The 19,157-nt window shown below is 39.0% G+C and overlaps 1 protein-coding gene and 1 long non-coding RNA gene across 7 annotated transcripts in view; one reads left to right on the top strand and one right to left on the bottom strand.

Moving 5' to 3' along the window:
• The window catches only part of LOC310758238 (zinc finger protein 318-like), a 23,664-nt gene extending 12,649 nt beyond the window's left edge, over positions 1 to 11,015 (top strand). For 3 of the 6 annotated variants that reach the window (XM_083604162.1, XM_083604163.1, XM_083604165.1), the window contains exons 5-10: positions 162 to 261; positions 555 to 838; positions 3,202 to 3,402; positions 3,845 to 3,944; positions 4,360 to 4,478; positions 4,917 to 11,015. In XM_083604162.1, the coding sequence (XP_083460288.1) occupies positions 162 to 261; positions 555 to 838; positions 3,202 to 3,402; positions 3,845 to 3,944; positions 4,360 to 4,478; positions 4,917 to 9,647 (5,535 nt within the window). In that variant the 3' untranslated portion in view covers positions 9,648 to 11,015. The remainder of the gene's footprint in view (positions 1 to 161; positions 262 to 554; positions 839 to 3,201; positions 3,403 to 3,844; positions 3,945 to 4,359; positions 4,479 to 4,916) is intronic. The other 3 variants (XR_014545659.1, XR_014545660.1, XM_083604164.1) reach the window with 3 other exon arrangements.
• Positions 6,088 to 19,157, bottom strand: LOC310758308. Its single transcript, XR_014545696.1, has 2 exons — positions 18,679 to 19,157; positions 6,088 to 15,944 (listed from the first exon to the last, which is right to left on the bottom strand). It is a non-coding gene; the product is annotated as an uncharacterized lncRNA (long non-coding RNA).

Raw genomic sequence — 19,157 nt, 5'->3', positions numbered from 1 at the left:
AGATGCATTTGCATCAGATACTAATCCTCAAGGATACTTTAACATGATTATTGGAATTTCTCAAATTCAAGAAAAAGCAGTGGGAGTCATCCCAGCGTTTCTTTGACTGGTCGATGAAAGAGGGTATTTTTATATCTTTGTTTCCTTCATTAACTTTCTAGGTAATGGAGGAAAGAGAGAAGTTGAGGTCTGAACAGGAAGCACGACAAAAGAAACTGCACTATCTCAGGACTGAATTAGAACGACTTTTAAAACAGCAAGGTACTGTTTTCTCTCATTTTATGCCTCATTTTTCCCTATAGTGGTGATACCAAGTGTAGGATTATTTTTACTTCTACTAATTTAGGCACCCCTAAATATTATCCTAAACAGGAATTAATTATTGTGGATCCTGTATTGATTATTGCCAGTTCTGCATTCAGTAATGTGGACATAACTTTCTGGCATTTGGGCCTAACAGAATGGTGTGGGTCACATTTAAGTACACAAAATAATTTTGCATGTGTTAACATGATTTTCTTATGCTTCCTACTCCACTACTTTGACCGACTCAGGGGAGATGCTGCGGAAGAAACGTAGGGAGAAGGATGGACACAAAGACCCTTTGCTAATAGAAGTGAACAAACTACAGGAGAACATCATGAATGAGATTTCTCAGCTGAAGTTACATGCAGAGGCTGCAGAGAAGAAACAATCTGAGCTTGACAAAGTAGCTCAGATCCTGGGTATTAATATATTTGAGAAGTCCCGGAAGCAATCTTCAGAAAATAAGGACTCATCAGAAAAAAACAAGTCAGAAAATGCAAAAGGTCAGGAGAGAACTTCCAACTCAGTCAAGGTAAAATTCTAAGTGCTGATTCTAACTGATGTTCTCACTTTTGGTAAAAACAGGGTGTTTGGAAGAATTTCTTGCCACCCGCTTCTTACATATTAAGTTCAAACTTTGTTAAGCTGTCACTTGTGTTTGACATAATTTTTATTTATTATTAGTATCCTGACTTTGGGGGTCACACATTCTTACCATGTGACTTAAAAGTAACATTAAATTCGTAAAAAATACAATAAACAATATCAACAAAAATAATAATAATCAAGATCCTTCCCACAGGGAAGTTGGTGATAGAAAGGCCTAAGACAGGGAGGTAATAGTCTTTCCTGAATCCTTTCCACTGGTCCAGGAGTGGAGGGAATGATTTTAAGAGGAGGCTGGTGTTAGAATAATCTGACGACATTCTGCAGAGTAGGAAAAAACCAGAATGTTTATGCACAACAGTTATCAAGTAGTTTCTGAAGGACCATGAATGTTGATTATTTCATGGAGCTTGTAATTTTAATTTCAAATAGCTTTCTGTGTGGTCCAGTTTTGAAAAACTTACATAAATTGAATTAATAGAAATTGCTAAAAACACAACACCCATAATATAATGTTGATTTTTTTTCTTCCCTTCAGCCTGAGGAAGTGCATAAAGAGAGAAGTCTATGTGGTGCTGAATATGATTCATTCCTGTTTTTTTCTGTCTTAAATAATGCTATGATTATCTTTTGACTTGCTATGATTACCTTTTGACTTGAAATCTACCTCAGGCAGATTTTTCATGCTTCTGGAATAGCCTTCATTTTCTTTAATAAACATTTTAAAAAGGGAAGAAATCATTGTGGCATTTTCTGGTTTGATGTAAAGAATCTGATAATTATTCTGGAAGGAGACAACATGCATGTTTTTTCTTGTCGATCATAAGTGTGGAGTGACACAGTCTTTGCAAAAATGACAGAAAAAAACCCAAGAAAATTTAGTGGGAATGCAATTCTAATTTGGGTTGCCTTCCAAAACAGCCTGCTTGCATCAGGATGGATTTTCCCTTCTGCTACTCATTAACTTGGAAACTATAAGAGAAATTTCCTAGCTCTTCTGAAAGTGAAACACTATGGAAAACACTGGATATGTGATCTCCTTAAGTCTGCTTTGCCGACCAGACCCTGTTTGTAGGCTTCCCATAGACAGGATGCTAGACTAGATGGGCCATTGGCTTGATCACAGCATATCTGCTCTTACAAAAAAACTAATCAGTTTCTAGAGCTCACAGCCCATTATTTGTGGGAGCAAGCAGATCAGTGAAAGAGGAGGGGGATGTCTACATAATGCCAAAACATTCTTTATAATTCTCAAAGAAGGGAGTTAGAGGATATGAGCACACAACATTAAACATAATGCTTTTCTTCACTGACTGACCTAAACATTTTTGGAAGAAAAAACTACAGTATCTTGACTGGAATACAAGGGTCTTATGTTGGTACTCTGGTCTCCTGATCCAGTCAGTTCTTAACAATAGGTTGGAAGAGCAATTTATGTTTCCCCTGCAACTTTACAACTCGTTTAGGGAGGCTTTCCTAGGGTTGTGGATTTTTAAAGAGTTTTATCACATATATTATACTTCTAGGGGATCAAAGAGTCAAACAGCATGACATAATAGACCCTATTTCTCATGTATGTTAAATGCAATAGCAGAGTCAGTAATTCAAGATTTGAGACAGACCAGATTCTTCTTCTGCAAGCTTTCTTCAGTGACAGCTTAGAACCTTAGAACCTGAGCACTTGCGCTTTGCCACAATATAGAGTGTATCATATAAAGTAGTTACAGGTAGGTAGCCGTGTTGGTCTGCCGTAGTCGAAACAAAACAAAACAAAACAAAAAAATTCCTTCCAGTAGCACCTTAGAGACCACCTAGGTTGGTTATTGGTATGAGCTTTCGTGTATCTGAAGAGGTGTGTGTTTATTTTATTTTGTTTCATATAGAGAGAGTATGCAAAGTGACTGGCTTTTTCAAAGACTTTTAAGTGTTTTTGAGAATTTACAAATTCATTGGGAGTTGCTGGGTATTTGGTACTCAAGTATTTTGTACTTAAGTATGCATACCACACACATGCACCATGTACTCCATGGGATGTCATCCCTTGATTGCTTAGTACCTGCAACCTTGGCAACATGCTTGAGTCTCGTTGGAAGTTCTTTCCTGTTGACTGAACAACATCTGAGTCAGCAGTGCCAGCTCACTGAAATGGTGGAATTATCCTGGGCATTGACAAGCAGGTGATATATAGTTACATATATGTATATTTTGTGTGCTTTTTACTAAAGGCTAGTTTTGAGGCACTGGCTGTCATTCCACAGTTAGTAATATTTCATTTTTTTTCCAATTTAGGATTTAAAAACTAATGACAAACCTGGGTGCAGGAGCCCCAAGTCTACAGAATCTCATTTTCAGCCATCCAAACAGCATTCCCAGGAAACGAATATTTATGACTATTATGACACGGGAAACCACTGGTGCAAGGACTGCAATACCATCTGTGGGACCATGTTTGATTTCTTCACACATATGCATAATAAGAAGCACAGACAGGTGTGTGCTATTGGGTTTTCATTAAGTAGTTTTAATTTGCTCTTCCAAGTTGTAAAATAATGTTTTGTAGAAAGCAAAGAACTACATGCCAATCAACTTTCCTTTTAGAAAATACAGTTTGGAATAAGTTCTTATTCCTAATCTTTTTGGTATGGTTTGTCACTTACTATATTTTTCCACGTATAAGACGCCCTCTGTTTTTTTTTAACCCAAAATTAAGATACCAATATTTTAAACATCAAACAGAACAACTTTTATATTTTCTTACATATTCAATGTCTGAGGGTAACTATTTGAATCCCAGCTTCATTTTGAGTGTCAATATGTGAGACAGTTCAGTACATGCCCACTTGGTATGTATAGTTCTGTTTTTCCTCAGTGCTTTTAGCATTTGGCAGGAAAGCAGACCTCATTTTAATATTTCTTTTGTCATTGTAAACAGACCTTGGATCCATATAACAGACCTTGGGATTTGAAGACTCAAACTGAAACAAAGCAAGACCTTACAAAACGCATTGACAAGATACCAGTTCCTGCCAAAGGTAAGTTGCTTTTTATAGTTTAAGTGGTGTTTAGGAGGGCCAGATTGTTCACCTTACTGCCAAGAAATGCTTTGTCTTATTAGTGTCAACAAGACTGTCACTTCCAAGTAAACGCCTGACAGCTATTTTGTTTGCATGAATTGCTTTGTTACTGAATTAGTTGGGGATTGAAATGCAACATAAATTTGTATTTGAATGATAAACAAAGTATACAGTGATAAGAATTGTTGAACAAGTGTAGTTTCCATTCTTCAGATCAGTTTGTTTCAAGTGGAATCCATGGTTAACTGGCTCATTTCAATTGTAGGGCTTTTTTGTGTACTTTTTGTGTTTTGTTTGGATTTTTTGTTGTTCAAAGCTGTAGCGTGTCTTATTATCTTATTTCTGTAATTGATTGTTTTGGGCGGCATTTCAGGTTCTGAATTTCTAATCCCAGTCACTGGATATTACTGTCAGCTGTGCCAAGAATTTTTTGGAGATCAGATATCAGCAGAACAACATGTGAAAATTAATCTACATAATGAGAAATATAAGGTACCTGGAGTATTCGTTTTGAATAAAAATGTTTAAAAGTCATCCTATTGAAGTCTTAAAGTCTTTTTCTGTTGCAAAAGGGAGGAGAAGCTGTAGCTAAGTGGCATGACATATACTTAATATGCAAAAGGTTCTGAATTCTGTCCCTGGCATCTCCAGGTAGAGCTGGGAAGGGCTTTCAATCTTTTTGAGTCACTGTATGAACCTATGAACCTGAGAGTGTCTCATGCTATACCGACTGAGCTTTGCTAATGTAGATATTCTGAATAATAATTGTCTAGGAAAACCACTCTATCTCTTCCCTCTTGCATTTCTCAGCAAGTACAATTAGTAGTGGGGTGGTGATGAGGAAAATAAAATATTGAGGAAGACAAACCTGTACCACTACTGAAATTTCACATTAAGTAACAGCGCTGAAACTTTTCCTTGTCTTCACAGAAATATGTGGATGAAAATCCACTCTATGAAGAGAGAAGGAACATTGACCGTCAGGCAGGATTGTCTGTGATTCAAGAAACAGAACGCCGGTTGAAACGGAAGCTGTGTGAAAAGCAAAAAGAAGAGAGAGACGAAAAAGCAGTGAAAGTGGCAAGGAAAGAGGAACGAAAAAGTAAAGAGGAACCAAAGAATTCCAAAGAACTAGGAGATGGGGATAATGAAAATGAGTCTAATAAAAGGAAAGGAGTTTCTAATGGCCAGAAATGTGGGATTAAGCTTAAATTGAAAAAAGATGACAAAGAGGTTGAAAAGAAGGAAGGGAAAAAAGAGGAACCACCAAAGGAGTCAAGAATGACATCTTTTGGAAAGTTCAGCTGGAGGAAGACTGAGAGAGATGAAAAAAATCAAGGCAAAGATGTAACTGCCCCTAAGGAGGAGAGCTTTGAGGAAAGTAAAGATAAAGAAAGCAAGTCACAATCTGGAAAACCAAATTCAAAGCCAATTGCAATTAAATTGTCTGGGAAAACTGTTATCCCACACACTAGTCCCTGGACACCAGTTGTTTCAACATCATCACAAGCAAAAATCAGGCCCAATTTACCAGCCCCCATGATGGTTCTCAGAAAGTCAGCAACAGCAACAGTAAGCAAGCCTGCACCTTTGAATACTTTCTTATCCATAAAATCCTCTGGTGCTAGCACCAAGCCACTTCCTGTTGTAAAAGAGGGTAATCCAGAACTTGTTCTACCTCCTGATATTATTTCGAAAGCATTTGGGGGAGAAGTAGTAGTTTTAAAGGGTTCACAGGAGAATGCAACGGTACCAGAACAAACAGAGGAACCTGATGATGAAGCTGTGTCCCGGGCTGTAGAACATGCAAAAGCTGCGGAACATGCAAAGGCGACCACAGCAATAGCACAAGAACAAGCAGCAAAGGCACAGGAGCAAGCTAATGTTGTGGCAAAAGCACAAGCAAAGGCACGGGAACTTGCTGCTGTGATAAAGGAGCAAATTACAAGATTGGGTATTTTTGAGAGACCTAATCGGCGTCGTCCTCTACTTCCACTCCCAGCAGGGCCACCACTGTCAGTAGCACTGCCAGTACCACCAGCAATGTTATTCCCACCTCCACCCGCAGTGCCACCAAAACAAGCAACCATCCTTGCAGATGACATGGCTCCTGGTGTGTCTGAGGATGATAAAAACATACTGGCAGTGCCCATGTGTCCCCATCCTTTGCCACCACCAACTATTTTCAGAGACCATGTTAAAAAACTGGAGAAAAAGAATTCTTGCCTGGCAGCAGGTAATGCCAAAGATCTATATGATATTTTCTACAACCGCAGTGGGAGGAGTCCAGCTGATAGCAAGTCTGTGAACTCTGCAACTTCAGATAAAATTAAATCAAATCCTGTTGAGAGACAGAAAAAAACAGACCAGCTGGCAGATCCCAAATCAAGCAGCAAGCCTGTCACACAAGAAACTCTACAAAACATACACAGTACCTCAGATGTTAGCAAAATCCCTTTAAATGACAAGACCCCAGAAACAGATGATGCTGAAGTTGAGAAACTTTTGGCAGCCTATGAAGAAAACTTTAAAACTGGTGTTGAGAGGGAATCAAAGAAAATCTCTCTTTCAGATGCACAGTCAATATTAAAATATGAATCCAATGATTTTTCAGTAAATGCCCCTGAGACAACAGATTTTAAATCTGATGATGATAAAGAATTAGCAGTGCAGTTGTCAGTAGATCGTGTTGCTCTTTTAGAAGATGTTAGCAAGAAAGCACCTGAACTTGAAACAATAGAGTTAGCTATGCAGTTGCCAGAAAGCAATGCTTCTCCTTTGGAAGAACTCTACAAGAATTCCTCAGTATGTGAGGCAGCAGAGGTTAAATCTCCTGATGATGATGAATTAACAATGCAGTTGTCCCTGAAACCTGGTACTAAGAAGCCATCGGAGCTGGGGACAGAAGAATTTGTGCTGCAGTTGCCAGAAAGCAATGTTCCTTCTTTGGATGACTTTAGCAACAAACCCGCTGATCTTGTGACAACAGATTTTAAATCTGATGATGATAAAGAATTGGAAATGAAATTGTCAGAAAACCATGTTGATCTCTTAGAAGATGTTAGCAAGAAGCCATCAGAGCTGGAGACTGCAGAATTAGCCATGCAGTTGCCAGAAAGCAATGCTTCTCCTTTGGAAGAACTTCACAAGAATCCATCTGTGTGTGAGGAAGCAGTGTTTAAATCTCTTGATGATAAAGAATCAGCAATGCAGTTGTCACAGGAACATGATAACAAGAAGTCATTGGAACTGGAGACAGCAGAATTTGCTATGCAGTTGCCAGAGAGCAGTGTTCCTCCTTTGGATGATCTTACCAACAAGCCCACAGGCCTTAAGACAACAGACGTTAAATCTCCTGATGATAAAGAACTAACAGTGGAGTTGTCAGAAAGCAGTGTTTTTCCTTTGGATGATTTTAGCAACAAACCTGCAGACCTTGAGACAACAGACTTTAAATTTCCAGATGATAAGGAATTAGGCTTACATATGTCAGAAGACCATGTTGCTCTTTTAAAAGAGCACAATGTTAGCAAGAAACGATCTGAATTTAAGACAGCAGGATTAGCCATGCAGTTGCCAGAAAGCAATACTTCTTTGGAAGAATTTTGCCAGAATTCATTGGAGTGCAGGACAGCAGAGTATAAATCTCCTGATGATAAAGAATTAGCACTGCAATTGTCAGAAGACCAAGAGGCTCTTCTAAAAGATGTTAGCAATAAACCTCTGGGGCATGAGATGGCAGAGTTTAAATTTTCTGGTAAGAAAGAGTTAATAATGCAAATGGCAGAAAATGAGACTGACTTTACTGCTGAAGATGTTGGTGTGGCAAGTGGCACAGACATCAGCGACGAGTTACAAGACCAGCAGAAAATGGATAAATCCAAATTAAACAAGATCAGTAAAAGTTTGGAGATGAAAACATATTTGACAAGTTTAGGTGAGAGAGATGTAGGAGGAGAACATACAGAATTTGCAGGACATCAGTTTGTTGTTAGTCAGGAGCATGAGTCTCGGTTATTTGAAACACAAATTGATACCCCTAAGGGAGAAGGCCATACTATAACAGAAGATAAGCAACTTGATGACAGCTCTGAATCAACAATTTCTATGTGGGTTTCAGAGGTGCATGTTCAGAGTCCACTGGCATGGGAGCCAGCCTCATCTTCAAAAGTGAATAAGGAAAATCCTCAAATAGCAATGATAGATCAGAGTTCCAATAAAGAACCATTATTGGATCTAAAATGGGGCAATGTGGGCCTTGATAGGCTTGAATCAGCAGTCAGTGATGAAAGTCCGCAGACTTCAGAGGTCCAGAACATAGATCCTGGATTGACGCCTTTAAATACAGATGAATTTAATAATTCCTGTATAAATAATGAACAAAAATTGTTGACTAGTTCTCAGCCAAACGATGATGAAAATTGTAATGTAGTTGGTGTTCCAGTATCAGAAGAGATGTCAAATGAGTGCCTTGTTAACGTAACAATGATAAGCAGTACACTAGGGAAACATGAAGAAATTAGTCAACATCCATTAAGCTGTGAAACCAAGGATTCCCAAGCTAAGGGAGCTGAAACTTTGGGCAGTATGTCTTCTGCAAATGATGAACTTCGTTCCAGTGCAGAATTAATGTTTATAAAAAATAATGGGTGTGGGCCTTCTGAATCTGATCTCAGTTTAAATGACAATGCAGAGAGAGGTTCTGTAGAAACATATAGCACTCACTTTTCCAGTGTTCAGCCAGAGATGGTTCAAGAACCACTAGGTGCTCTTCCAACAGAAATTAGTGTTGAGCATCTTGGAGAGGTAGCCCTTACATTCACAGACATGAACACTGGGATCTTGGATACCTCAGCAGCTGGTGACTTGGACTTGAATAGCACTTATTCAGAACTTAACTTTGATCATTCTACAGCCCCTTCTCCAAAGTCTGGAGAAATAAAGCCTAATGATTCTCCTAGATTGAAACCAAGCCTGGAAATAGAAACCATTAATTTTAGTCTGGGAGATATTGAGGTAGAACGTGAACATCTGGGCATCCTACCATCTGAAATTCTGAATGAGGATATTGTAGGGAGTCCAAAGTTAGAAACCGTTTCATCCATTTCTTTAGGGTCCAACAAAACTAGAGAAATGGGCATTGAGCAACCTGCAATTGAACCAGAAATGATTGCTTTTGTTGAGTTAGCATCTGGTGAGGAAGAGGATAAATTTTGCTCCTTGGTTTCTGATGTAATTGTCCCAGACATAGTGTCTCCTGCATCAAATGGTAGCACTGATGGACCAAGCATGTCACTCATCGAAATGCAGGACATGCCTCCAATTTCCATGGTATTGCAATCAGATGTTAGCAGAGACAGCACTTCTGATATGCCACCATTGAGTAGCAACGAAAAAAATGTACAATGCCAAGCAACTGAGTGCAAGGAATCCTTCCTTCTAGATCTACAGAAAACATCTGTAGAAGTGGGGGGCTCAGGTGACAACGAATTGTACATTGTCAAGAATGAGATGCAGGCATCTGGAAGGGAGTTAAACAAGACAGATGAAGTGGAAAATAATGATAGTAGATATGAGATTAACAGTAAGTTGACTTCAGAAGTAACTGAAAGCTCTGCAGAGTACCTGGTAAGTTCAGATAATATTGATCCTGATGTTTGAGTAGCTGTTGTGTAGATTTTGTAAATATTCTGTTTGAGTTTGATATGTTAGATATTTTGAAGTAGATATTTGCTAAAGCCTGAACTTCATTTGCCCTGAAAAATACACGCCATTGTACATATTGGATTGTATAAACATTTTTTTGTTGAACTTAGAACATTTCATTTCTATTTCTTGCAGTTAAAATGCAATTACTCATCTATAACTGACCTTCACATATAATACAGAACCATGATTTAGCATTATCAGAATGCATAACAGTGAACCTTTAGTTTGCACACTTCATTTTACCTCTCCTGGTGTGACTGTGAGGAAATTGAACGTTGCATTAATCACAGTTTCACATTATGTCTGAAACACAAACTGTGGTTAATCTTAAGCTTCATAAACTATGATATGAAGTTGGCTTGTTTCCACCAACCATAGGACTAGCTGCATTTTCTCTGGATATGGACAGCAAGACAAGCTAAGCTACAGTTGGTCTAAAATGGAAGTGAAAGTTTCCAAATGTCATGACTGTACTGGAGGAAAAGGGTGGTAGCAAGTGAGCTCAAGGCTTGCTGCAGATTTTCCTTGTAATGCTTAAACAATAGTTTGGCATTTTGTGGGAATGCAGCCAGTGTGTATGTGGGCCTTTGGAGGGTTTATTGCTGTAGGGGCATATATGGGTTTTGTGGGTTTTTTGCATTTTTCTTTGACTATTTTAATGGTTTCTGATTTACACAGCTTTTGTAAGTAACATTCCAAGTGCAACAGTGACAAGCGCAAGAACACCTGTTCAGAACTTGAAGAAAAAAGAAGGCTCTTGCTGAAACATTTGAGCAGAAAGTTTATTTGAAATGTTATGCATGTTTTGTTGCACAAAATGTAAAATGCATAAAGATTGTTCTGCATTTTTGACTTGTAATTACGTTGTTGAATTGCATCTGTAACCCAGACTGTAATGCCATGTTACTGTGTGTGTGGATATCATCTCGCTGAGCAAAGAAGAAAAATCCACCAACTCACTTTTGGAGACGGAAACTATTTGGTAAGGCTGTGGCCCAACAACTGGACTCTGCATATTGAGGTCACTTACATGATTTGAAATCACATTTCATTTCATTGTATTGTAATGCAGTAACTGTTTGTGTTGAATTGTTTAGCAGCTGCCCAGCTCAGAAGAAATAGAAGATCTCAACTTTGCTCTCAGGATTGGATTCACTTCACATACCCAGACATTACATGCCTGAATGAACCCCTGAGCCGCAAAATACTGTTTTGTGAAGGTTTTTCACTTATTCAGCTTGTCAAGATATGAAGTAAACGTTTGCATGGATCTATATAAAAGGTTTATCTGTAAATCTAAAATAAACCCAATATATCAAAGATACTGCCATTTTCCCCTTTGTTCTTTAAATAAGTGGTTCTACAAGTTGTTTTTTGTGAACATTCAGACAACTGGTTCTTCAGTTATTTTCCCATTTTCACCACACTGGAAATTAAATCAAGCCATGAATTATGCAGCATTATGAGAAAACTTTAAATATTCAGCAGGTTAAACATGGTGTGTAACTTACGCTCTTTCAATTTTAAAAGAAAACAGTATGGTAAAAATGCTTTGAAAACTTTTGGTTTTTCCCCCCATTATGTTTTAAAAGATCCAGGCCCAGGGTCCACAAATAAAGTTAGTGTTTGTAAAGTGGGATATGAGTGAACTGTTAAAAAACAAAAAAGGGTTTATGCTAATTAAAAATGCAGTTGAATTAAGTAAATAAGTATTTATGGTGGAGATACAATTAACTTGTGCTGTCAGTTGTTCAGCCTACACTGTTGCACTAACACTTCTGTGCTGACCCAGAACATTACACAGGTACAAAAGTAGGAATTGCTGCTAGCAACCACCATTACCAATATCAGAAGCAAGATAGCATAAAGAAAGAGGTGGGATTGTGGTTGCTTTGCTTGTCTGTATCCATAGGTTACTGACAACTCGGAAGCCAACTCTGCTGCTACCGTTCTGTGCTCTGCTTGATAGTATATATGAACAGGATTTCAGGTGGTGGGGCAGCAAAGACATGCTTCTTACTTTGCTTGGAATATCAACAGGTGCAGTAGAGGTCACACTGCTGTTGCAGCTGCACACATCTGTGGATTCGTGGTTTTGATCAAAGAAGTAAGTTTAGTAAACATTTTCTGCCATAACTTATTCCAGTGAAATCCAATAAACACTGGTTTCATCTGATATTTCTTCCAATTTTATCCTTCCTTCAAGGAGTTACAGGCTCTCTCTTCTGTCCATTTTATAATAATCAACAGTTCTATGAGGTATATTGAGCTAAGAAATGGTGACTAGATTAAGGCTACCCAATGAGCTTCAGAGCTGAGGAGGTATCTCTTCCACACTGGTGTTATCCAGTGTCTTCCAGATGTTGGGTTACAGTTCCCATAATCCCTGGCCAAAAGCCATGCTTTCTGGGGCTGATGGGAGTTTTAGTCCAACAGTATCTGGAAGGTGTACCACATTGGCCATCCCTGCATTACACCACAATCTCTTGTTATTTTCTTATCCATATTACCTACCATGACTATGCTTTTCCCCTCACAAACTTGGATTGAAACTCCTACTTCATGTATAAGAATGCTCCAAAAGGAAAGGGGGAAAACTTTTTTTTTTAAAATTCTAAATGCCTTCATTTTACTGATAGAATTATAGTTTAAAAATGTAACGGGTAACTTAATTGATGTTAGTTCATGTTGAGAGAAGTTCTTTTAGTTCAGACAGTTCAATGTGAAAATTGCATTACAGTAGAAAACGATACTGAATAGCAAGATAGTAAGAGTTTGCCTATGCACATGAATTGACAATGTGGTGAAACGGAAACAAATTGTGATGACAAGGGATTGCCCTTATTAACAAAAATTAACTAATCACAGGGTCTGGGTGGCACCCACCTGGCATTTCTTAAAAGATTTCAAATGTGAAATTGCTGGTCTTTTTTAAAAAAAATAGTTCCTAAGATCAGACACACTCTGAGGATTATAAAGTAGCCAACTTTTTTTTTTTTTTTTTGGCGGTGGGAGGGATGTGGGAAATAACAGGTCAGTTAGCTTAACATCTGTTCCAGGAAAATTGGTGGAAAGCATTATTAAAGATAGAATTGTGAGGTATATAAAAGTACAAGAGTTGTTGAAACGAAACCAGCATGACTTCTGCAAGGGTAAGTCCTGTCTCAACATTCTCGAGTTCTCTGAGAGTGTCAACAAGCATATTGGTTGAGGTGACCCGGTTGATACTGTGTACTTAAAACTTCTAAAAAGCTTTTGATAAAGTAACTCACCAAAGACTCCTGAGTAAGCGTAACAGACATGAAATGAGAGGTCCTCTTATGGATCAGGAATTGGTTATGTAGCAAGAAGCACAGAGTAAGAATAAATGGACAGTTCTCCCAATGGAGGACTCCAAAGGATCAGTATGGGACCTGTACTTCTTAATGTATTCATTAATGATCTAGAGTTTGGGTTGATCAGAGAGGTAGCCAAGTTTGCTGCTGATAGCAAATTGTTCAATGTGGCTAAAAAGAATTGCAGGCAGTTCCAAAAGGATCTCCAAACCGGGTGAATGGGCAGTAAGATGGCAAATGCAATTCAAAGTAAGGTGCAGAGAGATCATACTTTTAAGTACTATATATATGCTAGTGGGACCTGAATTTTCAGTGATTGGCCAGGAATGAGACACATAGAGGATAAGCGTGAACCAAATGGCAAAAGTGATGTCCACGTTCAGGATCTTTAAAACTGTCAATATAATGTTACACATATCTGGTGAGACCACACTTGAAATACTGTGTGCAGTTTTGGTCACCTCAAGTTGGAAAAGGTTCAGAAAAAGGCAACCAAATTGGATCAAGGGACTGGAACAACAAGTGCATAAGGAAAGGTTAACAACATTCAGGCTCTTTATTTTAGAAAAGAGGTGAGTACACTTGATCTTACCCAAAAAGCCAAGAAGTGATGATAAGGATGTAGAAAATCATGTATGGTAGGAAGAATAACTCTATAATTCTATAATTTTGACCATCCAATGAAGCCAAATGCTGGAAGTTTCAGGAAAAGCTTTTTTCTGGTCCTAGAAATAGGGGTAGAAATGGTGTAGTATACAGGACAGCTGGTTGTGTACAGGTGTGACACATGTTGACTTCTCTTGTCAAATACAATTTAATTTTCTTGTAAGCACTAGAAAATATATCTGTGGTCACCAGCTACCGTAGTAAACAAAGATCATTGAGGTGGTTTTCTGCAACTTCAGTGAAGGTTAATGTTTAAAGTTTATGCAAGCGGAATTAAGTTCTAGATTTTCAGAATGAATTGTTTCAGGTAATTAACATATGCATGCATCTACAGTGTTGTCTTTTTTGTTACGGATATGGGATTCTTCCTGTTAGTTGGGGAGACAATGGCATAGTTGCACTGAGGGATATAAGTAGCCTCTTGAATATTGTGGGTATTGTTCTCTGGCACATTTCTTATTCTAATCTGAATAAGAGGATTCTCATAGAATGTGATTGCATAATACATGTGTATTAGTGTGTTGCTACATTTGATTTAAGTGCTCATCGGCCACTTTACTAACACCAAGCATTTGCTTAGATTTGAGAATTAAATTTTAAATACTTGGGGGCAAATAAATATTGGTATGGATGCATTTCAGGGCACTTAGGTGGAATCTACACAAATATAAAAGTCGTTCTGAAAATGCTTTTTTAATTTATTTATTTTTTAAATATGTTGAATTTAGCATAAGGCTCACTATCGCTATCTAGTGTAACATTGTATATTGCACTTAAAACACATTGTGTTTTATTTGCATCTGTATAGCTGAGTCCTTAGATTAAAAAGTACAGGTAGTTAAAGTGCAAACAAGCTATGTTAATTCATTTTTTCCAGTGAGTCTTGAGTATGACTAACGTTGGATATCATTCTAAGTCTTCCTAGACATGGGGTTGTTTATCACATTAGAGTGATTTAGACTTGTGTACACAAACCATTTCGAGCACACCCACCCTCCCACCCTTGGAACTGTAGTTTGCACCTCATGGAGCTACAATTCCCAGCACTCTTCTCAAACTACTGTTCTTACGATTCTTCAGGTGTGTGCTTTAAATGTATGGTGCATATGCAGTCATAGTGATTTGGTCAGATCCTGATGACGTTTCGCAACTTGTTGAATCGTTCCTGGGATCTTGCCCGTTAGCTGCTGAATTAGTGTGCCTTCCCCTCCCTCACTGCCCTAATTGCAGGGGAGCCTGTTGGTTACTGCATGGAGGTCCAATGTAGTGCTTTCCAGGTGTTTTGAACTGTAGCTCTCAGCCAGCATGGCCTGTACTTAGGAGTGATGGTAGCTGTAAACAACATTTGGAGGGCCCTGCATTGACTACCCCCTGATTAGTGTCTCTTGAGAGCACTTAAAGAACAACACATTCTTCCTCCTGCTGGTGTCTGACATTTACAATTTTTAAAAGTTTGGCACGGGGCTTGCATTGTTATATGGATAGGGATTTTGCATCTCCACCCTCACTCCAACTTTTAAAAAATAATATACCTGGAGAAGCTACTGGCAGTTTCCATGCATTAAAGTTATCTTTTCCCTCCACTCCAGCACAAAAAAAATCCAACACCATCGGAACGAACAAAGCACAATGCTAATTCTCAAGTTTTTACCTTTAACACTGGGAGGAAGTCCTCTGAATCTTTTTTAACATTTACCGGTAGTTGAAAAGTCAGCAGCTGAACATAGGTTAGTGGAACAGAAATAAGACTAGTTGCCAAAATACCTGGCAATATTAGAATGGGGGGTGGGGGGAAAGTATTTTAAGTAACTTCCAAGATGCTGTTTTTAAAAGTATGGCAACAGGGCAATCCTGTATACATTTCAGGCCTCGGGAGCAGAGTAATTTTTATGTTGTGACCAGCCAGTACTTTTGCAAGAGACCTTGGCATTCCATTCTAGAGAAGCCTTGGGGAGGGTTGCACAGCAGGAGCCTCTAGCACAGACAAAATAAAACAAGGGTAATGACAGGGCAAAAAGCAATGATTTGATAAATATGTAAAGTGTTCACTCTTGATGACCACCCTTTATTTCTAGTTTATTTGAGCAATTCTGATACTTCCTGAGAATATTTGAACAGATCTAACAATAACAAGGTTGGTATTTATTTGCATGAACTGTGTTCCTTTTTTTTTTCTTGGCTGGGGGGAGTTTTCCTGCCCAGTTCTTCCTATCCTGAAGGTATACTGGAGTGGAATATTTCAGGTGAGCTTCATAATGTAAAAGAAAAAGAGGTAGATAACAAAAACGAAGGTTAATTATTCGTAGTTACCTGTTACTATAAAATTTCTGGTATCATCAGTGAAATGTGTCAAATCACTGTATTTTAAACAAATACATTAAAATGCTTATTGTAAAATTACTCTGGTGTCTGGGTTTTCTTTTTGCACTATGACATTATTTTAGTAACTACATCAGTGTGGGGTACCTGCAGCCCCAAATGTTGGACTCCAACTTACATCAGTCCTGGCCAACATGGCCAATGTTTGTATAAGAGATTATGGGAGTGGTAGTTCAGCAACTTCTGGAGAGCAATCCCCCCCCAGCCCTGAACTACATAATTAACCTTATTTCAGTGCAAAGCAGCAAGTGTCTTATTCCTTATCTCAATGTGAAAACTGATTAAAAATCCAAATGTTAAACCAGGACCTGATGGATACAGTGCTTCCAGTCACTATTTCATGCAGCCTGTCTAGCAGTTGTTTTAAAAATGATGCTTGGATCCAGGGAAGCATGGGGCTGCCGAAGCATGTCATGCATGGTGCTGGAGAAAACGTGGATAGGTTTCCCATAATACTAGACTCTGGGATCAACCATTAAAGTTGAATGGTGAGAGCTTCAGGACAGACAAAAGGAAGTACTTCAAACAGCATTTAGTTTAACAATGGAATTCACTGCCATTGTATCTAGTCTGATGCTTCTGAAAATGAATCGCTGGGAAGCATGAGTAGGAGAGAAGGGTGCATGCTGTTGTGCTCATTCCTTGCTTGTGGGCTTCCCATAGGCTGGCTACTAAACAGAATGCTGGATAGGCATTTGGTGTGATCCAGCCAGGGTAGGGGGGCAGTATATCATGAATCTCCTACAACACAATTATGTTTCAGGAAATGAATGCAGCTAAAAGTGGGATATTCATGCAGGTATAAGCTTGCCCACAAAATGCTAGATTACATGGGCCTTTGGTCTGAGCCAACAGGGCTTTTTTCTTAGATTATGACTTCCCCAACTTCTCTTGATCCCAGCAGTTTTCCAAGTTCCTCAAAAAACATTCTGAGGGTTGGGAAACGCTCCTGAATGGGTGAAGAATGGTTCGTGGAAAGTTGTGGATGTTTAAAAAGCAGGCAGAAGCACCTCCTGTGAGCAGGATGTCTATTTTTTTGGTGATTCTTTTTCCTATTCAGGAGGGTCACTCAAAAGAGGCTTCTTGGAGAGCTGGGAGAGTCGCCTTCCAACAGCCTCTCACCAGCACTTTGATTGCTCCAGAATGACATCTTGCCAAAGAAGAGGTTCTGATTCTGCTAGCCAATTTAACAGATCTTGGAAAAAGTTATCTTCCACAATCTAAATCTGAAAATATGGCAAGGCAGTACCTCTGCAAGTGGCATCATTCTGCATTTTGGGATGGCCAACTGCAGCCATATAAACCTGAGGTCTTCTGGTTCAATGTCAAATTATATCTAGATCACTTGGTTGTTTAAGTCTTTCTGGTGTGAATGTGGTAGATTTACTGTATTGTCCAGAAAATTTGCTGCACTGCCACCCCAACAGTTTGTATTTTGCATAAAGCCTTTGGAGCAGGCCAGGGCTATAAATTCTTCTTTGCCCACTATATCTTTTCACCCAAGATGTGTCTCAAGCATGTAAATTATTTGTAGCGTATTTTGTTTGAGCTCAAAGTGGCATTTTACAGTTTATCTTAGAACATTTGTGAACTTACTGGTTCCTTTTCAAACATAAACCATGAAGCACCTTTTCAGCCAGTCTCTCAGGGCCCAACTAGATAGGATTTGCCCTTTCCTAAAGAACACCCTTGACAGTAGCATTGAGAGCTTTTGGTTGCCTCGTTTCTGCTGTAGCTGCTTTCTTACCTGGGATCAACCCTTTGATCCACTAAGAAGCACTGCTGGGCAAACCCCATTTTTCCTTGCAGAGACTGTTTTCTTGCCATAAACAAAACGAAGTATTCATACACCTCTGCCTATGTTATTTAGAAAAACTCACATAAAACAATTATCATTTGACAGTTCTCACTTTATAAACCATGACAGGAGGAAGATGGGCGAAACTGGTAGAATGAGAGAAAGTGGTCATCAATGGTGGGGGCAGGGAGTAATAGTGCTAAGAAATAAAGCACTAAAATTGCTACTGGACTATGAAAGGCAGATATATTTTACAGTTATAGCCTGACTTTGCTCCAAGGAGTTCATGGTGGTGTACATGGTTCTTCACCTATCCTCACAACAACCCTTTGAGGTAGGTTGAATTAATTTGGGGGTGGGATTCACACATAGAATCTAACATGGAGCAAAGACTGGTTGTTGGGACTCCCATCATCCCTGACCTTTGCCTTAGCTGGCTGGGTAGTCCAACATCTGAAAAGTCACAGGTTCCCTCTTTGCATGTTAAAGAAATGGCTATCTACAGATAGGTAGCCGTGTGTATCTGAAGAAGTGTGCATGCACACGAAAGCTCATACCAAGAACTAACTTAGTTGGTCTTTAAGGTGCTACTGGAAGAAAAAAATTTTTTTGCTTTAAATGGCTATCTGTTCTCCTTAACCTTGATCTCTATTGCAACCCTGTTTTCATAAGATGTGTGACTAGCAAAAGAAAAATAAACTACAGTGGATGGAAACGGGCCTTGCCGTCTCTTCTTTCACCATCCTACAGATTGGCTGGCTATAAATGGAAGGCTTAGGCAGGCTGGAATCCTATGCTTGTTTACCTGGGAATAAGACTGCTAGAAGGCAGCGTGGCTTATTTCTGAGTGGACACATTGCAATGTCAGCAGCACTGCGCTAGGGAGGTCAGTGGGCAAGGTCTTCCTCTCTTTCCTGATTATCACACCTGCAACCTGAAGTGGTACAGTCCTGGAACAGTTTAACCTGCTCATCTACTTTTTGTGCTCCTGAGAAGACCCTGTGTCATACTTTTATTCCTCAGTTTGCAAAAGTGGTAATAGCTACTGCAAAATTACCACTTTTCGGGGCTGAAATTGGTAATTTGCAATAGCTATTGTTGGCCGCCACTCTATACTATTTTCATTATGCTTCAGCAATCCTCAATAACTAGAAGAGATTCCATTTCTCACGAGGGCGCCGATATTTGCTCCTTCAGCGCAGCTTCCATAAACGCTCAGAGAGTAGCGAAAGGTGAACCATTGCATGCTGGTTCGTGTAGTTTCACAAAGCGGAAACGCCCGTC

The sequence above is a fragment of the Podarcis filfolensis genome (genome assembly GCF_964270895.1).
Source record: "Podarcis filfolensis genome assembly, chromosome: 3".
NCBI classification, from domain to species: domain Eukaryota; kingdom Metazoa; phylum Chordata; class Lepidosauria; order Squamata; family Lacertidae; genus Podarcis; species Podarcis filfolensis.
Note: the sequence above shows the minus strand (reverse complement) of the source record. Positions and strands in the feature narration are given on the sequence as shown.